The sequence below is a fragment of the Carcharhinus amblyrhynchos genome, unplaced genomic scaffold (genome assembly GCF_965287045.1).
Source record: "Carcharhinus amblyrhynchos unplaced genomic scaffold, sCarAmb.v2.hapA scaffold_434, whole genome shotgun sequence".
NCBI classification, from domain to species: domain Eukaryota; kingdom Metazoa; phylum Chordata; class Chondrichthyes; order Carcharhiniformes; family Carcharhinidae; genus Carcharhinus; species Carcharhinus amblyrhynchos.
Window position 1 is genome coordinate 102,267 of NW_027650174.1, and position 9,120 is coordinate 111,386.

Genomic DNA, 9,120 nt, shown 5'->3' on the forward strand with positions numbered 1-9,120 from the left:
CCCCACCCACCCCCCCGCAGCGGCTGCTGCCCCCCCCCCCCCCCACAAGGGTTAAGTGCTTCCTCTGCAGTAAGTCAGGACTTAAAGCTGCGACAGTTTATCGTGGCTGCGATCTGGAAATAGAAACTGCGCGAGGCAAAATGTGACAAAGGCGGTCTAATTAAAGGGCAAACTGATAAGCGCTGTCTCAATAGCAGAGAGAAGCCTGGAAACCTGGCCATCTTTCAGTCTCTGTCTGAGGCTGAGGTACCCTCTCTGAATGTCCCCATCCCTTCATTGTCCTTGTTAAATGTCAGACGCTCCTTTGTGAGGGTTGTACTGATGACTGACACAGTCTGGTAACTCCTCCCCCACTCTCCCAGTTTAGCTGTGGAGATATCTCTCTCTCCCTGTGTGTGTATATATATATATATTTCTCCGTCCGCTCTGCTTACTTCAGTCAGAGCCGGAGCGGGTCAGCCCACGTCTTTGCGAGTACCGATCCCACTGCCGTTTCCACTCTCCGCGGCTCCGAACACACTCCGCCAGGATGTGCCGGGGACTGGCTGCGTTACCCAGCACTTGCATCGAGAGGTATCGAGCCTTTCCCTTTTACCTCTCCCCACCCCCACCCCGTTCTAGACAGTCAATAGCCAGTACGGACAGACGGGAGGAGTGGTCGTTGCAGCTGGCCAGCGGGCACGAGCGGTCGGTCACTTGGCATGGACGGGAGGCGCATCGGTCAGTTAGTATGGGCGGCACCGCTGACCAGTTGGTCTGGATGTTGGCGCGGTTAGTTTATTAGTGGGTGCAACGATGTCTGGACATTGGTAGAATTGGTAAGGGGAGGCAAGGTGGTTAGCACTGCTGCCTCACAGCGCCAGGGAGCCGGGTTCGATTCCCGGCTTTGGTCACTGTCTGTGCGGAGTTTCTCCCCGTGTCTGGGTGGGTTTCCTCCGAGCGCTCCGGTTCCCTCCCACAGTCCAAAAGATCAGCCATGATCTTACTGAATGGCGGAGCAAGCTCGAGGGGCAGATTGGCCTACTCCTGCTACTAGTTCTTATTAAAGACATACTGGTTAGGTGCTAAATTCTCCCTCGGTGTACCCGAACAGGCGCCGGAGTGTGGCAACCAGGGGATTTTCACAGCAACTTCATTTCATAACCCTGCTTAATAAATAAACTTAAATTCACCGAACTCAGGACAGGTTAATGAGCTCGAATGTGGAAGAAGATGTGTGTTTACCTGAGGAGTCACCCTGTGGGAATCGAGCAGATTATCGTACCCTCTGCCCATTGCACTCCACAAAGATTCTCCTGCATCGCAATTACTCGATATCCCCTCGCCCTCTCTGCCAGGGGTTCAGGGGATGGGGGACAGGGAGACAGGGCTATCCCTTCTCCAGACAAGCGCAGCTCTCCCTGGGTTAGACTTCCCCTGGAACCGGGCAGTGGGAGATCCGATGCGGAGTTTCCCCGTTTGCGGTGTGACTAACGTGTGTTTGTGTTTATTTACCCCTCCGACACAGAGCCAAAGAGATGAAGGTTCAACTGGGACACTTCCTGCACAAATCGAAAGTTATCGGTGACGGGGACGCAATCCCGCCCTCCAAACCAGAGAAAACAGCAAAAATCACCAAGTGAGTGTAAACATCACACTCACACTCACACTCACTCACACTCACACTCACACTCACTCACACTCACTCACACACACACACACTCACTCACACTCACTCACACTCACACTCACACTCACTCACACTCACTCACACACACACTCACACACCCTCACACTCACTCACACACACTCACACTCACTCACCCTCACACTCACACACACTCACACTCACTCACCCTCACACACACACTCACACTCACTCACACACACACTCACTCACCCTCACACACACTCACACTCACTCACCCTCACACTCACTCACACACACTCACACTCACACACACTCACTCACCCTCACACTCACACTCACACACACTCATACTCACTCACACTCACACTCACTCACACACACACACACTCACTCACTCACTCACACACACACTCACTCACACACTCACTCACACTCACACACACTCACTCACACTCACACACACTCACACTCACTCACACACACACACTCACACACACACTCACTCACACTCACTCACTCTCACACACACACTCACTCACACTCACTCACACTCATACACACACACTCACACTCACTCACACTCACATACACACACTCACACACTAACACTCACATACACACTAACACACACACACTCACTCTCACACACTCACACACTCACTCTCACACACACACACACTCACACACAGTCTCACACACTCACACACTCACTCACACACACACTCACACACTAACACACACATACACTAACACACACACTCACACACACACACACTCACACACACTCACTCACACACACACACACACTCACACACACACAAGCAGCTGACTCTGAGGGGAGTTCTTCATCCTGGAATCAGTGTGAGAGACGAGACTCTGGCTGCGATTCAGCTGCTGAAACAGTCTGTCCACACCTTCTCCCCAGTGAGAGTGGAGCACCTCCTGCTGCACACTGTGGGGATTTCCCACAGCGGATCTGGATGGCTGTGTCTGATAACTGAGTGGGAGAGGGGGGTGTGTGTGTGTGGGGAATCGGGCGTGGTACAGCACTCCCCTCAATCAGCACAGTCCACATCGGACCCTGACAGAGAGGTGAGGTACGAACGTTATTATCTTCTCATCATTTCTCCCAGGCCCAGCAGTGAGGAGGCACTAAGAGGAGGACAGCTCTTCGAGAAGCTTCTGGCCAACAAACGTAAGCACAAACTCCAATCTTTGTTTGAATTCATTCATGGAACGTGGGCGTTGCCGCAGGGCAGCATTAATTGCCCATCCCTAGTTACCCTTGGAGGGCAGTTGAGAGTCAACCACATTGCTGTGGCTCTGGAGTCACGTGTAGGCCAGGCCGGGTAAGGACAGCAGATTTCCTTCCCTAAAGGGACATTAGCGACCCAGATGGGTTTTTCCGGCAATGGTTTCATGGTCATCAGTAGATTCTTAATTCCAGATAATTTTTATTGATTTCAAATTCCACCCCCTGCCATGGCGGGATTCGAACCCGGGTCCCCAGAACATCAGCTGAGTTTCTGGATAAATAATCCAATGATAATACCACTAGGCCATTGGCTCCCCTATTTTTCACCCACTTTGTGCAGAGCCTGCCCACCTTCCCTGACCCTGCTATAGCCCTAAGTAAAGATTTTCTGAGCACAAACCCAAGCCTCTTCCTTGCTGGAGGGCTGGGTCCTCCTAAAATACATGTTCCCCATCCCACTCCCTCCAAACGCAAGGCTCCCCCGTGGTAAGACGCGCGTTTCTCTGGCCCAGATACATAATTTGAGAAACAGATTAGAACTAGGGACTCAGGGGTATGAGAGGTTTTGGGATGTAAATTGGCAACAGTGAGCGGGCAGGTAAGAGAATCCCTACAACGGAGGGCATTCGGCCCATTAAGCCTGCATCGACTTTTATCCAGGCCCACCAGCCCCAACCAATCCCCATAACACCCTAACCATGGCCAATCCACCTAGCCTACACATCTTTAGACACTAAGCGGCAATTTAGCATGGTCAATCCACCTGACCTGCACATCTTTGGACACTAAGGGGCAATTTAGCATGGCCAATCCACCTAACCTGCACATCTTTGGACACTAAGGGGCAATTTAGCATGGCCAATCCACCTAACCTACACATCTTTGGACACTAAGGGGCAATTTAGCATGGCCAATCCACCTAACCTACACATCTTTGGACACTAAGGGGCAATTTAGCATGGCCAATCCACCTAACCTACACATCTTTGGACACTAAGGGGCAATTTAGCATGGCCAATCCACCTAACCTACACATCTTTGGACACTAAGGGGCAATTTAGCATGGCCAATCCACCTAACCTACACATCTTTGGACACTAAGGGGCAATTTAGCATGGCCAATCCACCTAACCTACACATCTTTGGACACTAAGTGGCAATTTAGCATGGCCAATCCACCTGACCTGCACATCTTTGGACACTAAGGGGCAATTTAGCATGGCCAATCCACCTAACCTGCACATCTTTGGACACTAAGGGGCAATTTAAAATGGTCAATCTGCCTAACCTACACATCTTTGGACATTAAGAGGCAATTTAGCATGGCCAATCCACCTAACCTACACATCTTTGGAGACTAAGGGGCAATTTAGCATGGCCAATCCACCTAACCTGCACATCTTGGGGCTGTGTGAGGAAATCAGAGCACCTGGAGGAAACCCATGCAGACATGGGGAGAACGTGCAGACTCCACACAGTGACCCAAGCCGGGAAGCGAACCCGCGTCCCTGGCGCTGTGAGGCTGTAGTGTAACCACTGTGACACCCTGATTTTGATGATAAAATTTGATGGTAAGTTTAACAGAACCCAAAGAGAGGAGGGGAGGGGATGGGAGGCATTGTGGTATTGTCACTGGACTAGGAATCCAGAGGTGCAGGGTAAATTCTGGAGATTTGGCTTCGAAGCCCACAGAAGGTGAAATTTGGATTCTGTAAAAATCTAGAGTAGAAAGATAACCATGAAACTATTGTTGTGAAAACCCCATCTGGTTCATTAATGTCCTTTAGGGAAGGGAATCTGCTGTCCTTACCTGGCCTGGCCTACATGTGACTCCAGGGTGTGTGGGAATGGATGACCTGTTTAGTATTTAAAGATTGCAGTGTGTTCTCAGTGTTTTCTCAATGAGAATCCTTTCATAGAATCCCTACAGTGCCATTCGGCCCGTCGAGTCTGCACCAACCACAATCCCACCCAGGCCCTATCCCCGTAACCCCACATATTTACCCTGCTAATCCCCCCCGACACTAAGGATCAATTTATCATGGCCAACCCACCTAACCCGCACATCTTTGGACTGTGGGAGGAAACCGGAGCCTCCGGAGGAAACCCACACAGATATGGGGAGAATGTGCAGACAAGCAGTGACCCAAGCCGGGAATTGAACCGGGGTCACTGGCGCTGTGAGGCAGCAGTGCTAACCACTGTGCCACCGTGCCGTCCCTCATTGCCAGATGCCTTTTTTCACAGTGAGTGCCTCATGGCAGAGGTCACATGACTACAGGCAGCCATCATGGCATCCAGTATAACGAAACCCCCTTTTCACCCTGAACAAATGATCCCAACATCTCCCTTACCCCTGGTGAACACAAGACACCTTGGGGAAAGAGGCCACAGACCAGTCATGACCTCGTTGAGAGGTAGGGTAGGCCCGCGGAGCCGAATGGCCTACTCCTGTTCCTATTGCCAATGTTGGGGGAATCAGGAGGGATTTTCGCGGAGTGGTAAATGGACGGAAGTGACAGCGGAACGATGTGGTTCATTCCAGGTGGTGTGGCCGCGTTCCGCGCCTTCCTCCGCTCCGAGTTCAGCGAGGAGAACATCGACTTCTGGCTCGCCTGTGAAGATTACAAGAACACAAAGGCCGGCTCCAAGCTCCCGCTCAAAGCCCAGAAGATTTACGAGGAGTTTGTCAAAGTCCAGGCCCCGAAGGAGGTAGGCTGGAACCGTCACTGGGGGAAAGAGGATGGGAGGAGGGTGTCTGGGGTCACTCAATATCTCGGTACCGTGTGTCATAGAGTCCTACAGTGCAGGAAGAGCCATTCGGCCCATCGAGTCTGCACTGACCACAATCCCCCCTAGGCCCCATCCCCACATATTTACTCTGCTAATCTCCACCCCCCCCGATGCTAGGGTCAACTTAGCACAGCCAATCGACCTAACCTGCACATTTTGGACTGTGGGAGGAAACTGGAGCACCCGGAGGAAACCCACGCAGACACATGTGGGTGGTACAGTGGTCAGCGCTGCTGCCTCACAGCACCAGGGACCTGAGTTCAATTCCTGGCTCGGGTCACTGAGTGTGTGGAGTTTGCACGTTCTCCCCGTGTCTGCGTGGGTTTCCTCCGGGTGCTCCGGTTTCCTCCCACAGTCCAAAGATGTGCGGGTTAGATGGATTGGCCGTGCTAAATTGTTCCTTAGTATCGGGGGGATTAGCTAAGGTAAATGCAGGGGGATAGGGCCTGGGTGGGATTATGGCTGGTGCAGACACGATGGGCTGAATGGTCTCCTTCTGCACTGTAGGGATTGTCTGATTCTGTGACACGGGGAGAATGTGCAGACTCCGCACAGTGACCCAAGCCGGGAATCGAACCCAGGTCCCTGGCACTGTGAGGCGGTGGTGCTAACCACTGTGGCACCATTCTGTGTCCCTTCTGCCCAATCAACCCCGAACCACAGAGCTGGCTTCAGAGCACTAACATTTTATAGGAATATTTCAGCATCTGGGTCCACCTTTGATGAGGATTGCACAACCCTGATATTCCAGTATGATCATATTCCAAGTTCAAATCGCCTTTTGGGCAGGATTCTCCAGCCACGCCTGCCCCCGGGGCTGGAAAATTGTGCCTGAGGTCAACGGACCTTTGGATAGCCCATGTCCTGCCTGCTTAGGTACCCGTGGTGGACAGGACTGGAAAACTCCATCCTATATATTTATCCACCATGATGGCCAGGGGAGATTCCTCTACATTACCCCCATCGTCCTGTGTGTACACTGGACCCAACTCCCAACAGAACAACTCTCAAAGAACGCAGTATCCACAGGAATCAATTGTCACTGCCTAAGGAATCCCTGGTGTTCCCCTGTGACGCCCTCGCTGTTAGAATGTAACCGGTGACAACTTCGTATTGGATGTAATGTGGCCAATGGTAACAATCCGTAAGGGTCAGCTAAACCATGGAACCAATCACAGAACGATGTGCTGGTCAGCTGACTCACAATAAATAAGAACGTGTTGGGGAATTGTGGGGGACTTGGATTGGCCCAGGACGAGGCCTGAAGTTTGGAGCGATAAAGTTTCTTTGTTAAACCCTTCCTTTGATTTATAAGCTGGAGTAAGTTTTGTTGTATTTTTATTGTCTGCATTTGAAGAACTCTTGCTTCCCTCCTTCAGATCTCTTCTTGCCTCTCTTGCAGGTGAACCTTGATTCGCTGACCAGAGAAACCGTTATCAGGAACCTGGCTGACCTGAACAGTTCCTCTTTCGAGGTGGCCCAGGAGAGAACTTACCGCCTGATGGAGAAGGATTCCTTTCCCAGGTTCCTGAAATCAAATTATTTCTTGGAATTGCTAAAATATATCTAAAAGAACAAACGAGTGCCTCGGGTCCGGTGAGGCCTCGACACGCCTTCCATCGTCACCTAGTGCGCTCTCTCTCTCACTAACTTTTAGCCACTTGCTGTAGCTTGTGTTTGTTTTTACGCGGATGTATCGTCTCGGCGGCCATTTTGAGATGCGGCCTACTTTAGGAATGGGCCTGTCCCATTGCAGAGAACAATTCTAACCCAATCTCGGCCCTCTCCCCGAGCGGGATTTCCAAGGCAGGTTAAAGCCGGACAAAGCTTAAAGTTCATTTAATCGGTCTCACAAGTAGGCTTACATTAACACTGCGATGAAGTTACTGTGGAAATCCCCTAGTCACCACACTCTGGCGCCCGTTCTCTGAGGGAGATTGTAGCACGGCCAACGCACCCTGACCCGCACGTCTTTCGGACTGTGGGAGGAAAGCCACGCAGAGGAGAACGTGGAGGCCCCGCACAGACAGTGACCCAAGCCGGGAATCGAACCCGGCTCCCTGGCGCTGGGAGGCGGCAGTGCTAACCACTGTGCTACCGTGCTGCCCTGTCACAATCTCAGGTGGTTAGGTGGGAATACTGGACACGGAGGCTGACCCTGCCCCTTGCCAATCGCCTGGGCAACGCATGCGACCAATCGTTACGAGCTAGAATAATAATCAATATGACGTTTGCACACACAATCACAATTACACACACTCGCTAACCTGAGAATAGTTTTAAATGTTTGGCACTAGTATTAATCAGAGGGACTGGTGGGGCAACATCCAATAACCATAGAATCCCCACAGTGCAGAAGGAGGCCATTCGGCCTATCGAATTTGCATTGACTTCCCAATAGAGCATCTTACCCAGGCCCACCCCACCACCCTATCTCTGTAATGCTGCACATTTACCATGGCCAATCCACCTAACTTACGCATCCTGGGTCACTAAGTGGCAATTTACCATGGCCAATCCACCTAACCTGCACATCTTTAGACACTAAGGGGCAATTTAGCATGGCCAATCCACCTAACCTGCACATCTTTAGACACTAAGGAGCAATTTAGCATGGCCAATCCACCTAACCTGCACATCTTTAGACACTAAGGGGCAATTTAGCATGGCCAATCCACCTAACCTGCACATCTTTAGACACTAAGGGGCAATTTAGCATGGCCAATCCACCTAACCTGCACATCTTTAGACACCAAGGGGCAATTTAGCATGGCCAACCCCCCTAACCTGCACATTTTTAGACACTAAGGGGCAATTTAGCATGGCCAATCCCCCTAACCTGCACATTTTTAGACACTAAGGGGCAATTTAGCATGGCCAATCTACCTAACCGGCACATCTTTGGACCCTAAGTGGCAATCCACTTTACATGCACATCTTTTGGGCTGTGGAAGGAAACCCATGCAGACACGGGGAGAATGTGCAAACTCCCCACAGACAGGCACCCAAGGCTATAATTGGACCAGCTCACTGGCGCCGTGAGGCAGCAGTGTTAACCACTGTGCACTTTTATTTTGAATCCTCCCATCACTTCTTTCCCGGGCACTGCCCCGAGGACTGTCCTGGCGAGATTAATCCTCAACCCCAGGAGCCTCCTGGCCAATCCTAGAGGAATGGCAATCCCAGGCGGTCATGTTGAAGGGTGTGGCTGTGTGTTAGTGACATCACCATAAACGGTTGCAACTGGATATGTGGTATGAGTGCGCGTTCGGGGACGTGTTCCTCAGTAGCTGTTAATTAGTCTTAAATTTGAAATAAAGATTGCATGCTGATATCTGTGTTGCTGTCCCCTCTCATTGTCAGCCATGGAATGGTATACATTATGTGCCAACAAGAGGGAATATGGGAATATCTTTAAATTTGATTTGATTTGATTTATTAT

General features: G+C 51.1%; 1 protein-coding gene across 1 annotated transcript; it reads left to right on the top strand.

The window, feature by feature from the left end:
• The first annotated feature begins 452 nt into the window (after positions 1-452).
• On the top strand, positions 453-8,250 carry LOC145339376 (regulator of G-protein signaling 5-like). Its single transcript, XM_080183820.1, has 5 exons — positions 453-573; positions 1,508-1,618; positions 2,764-2,825; positions 5,431-5,597; positions 7,081-8,250. Exons 1-5 carry the CDS (start codon positions 530-532, stop codon positions 7,246-7,248), a joined length of 552 nt encoding a protein of 183 aa, XP_080039946.1. The 5' UTR covers positions 453-529; the 3' UTR covers positions 7,249-8,250.
• The last annotated feature ends 870 nt before the right edge of the window (positions 8,251-9,120 follow it).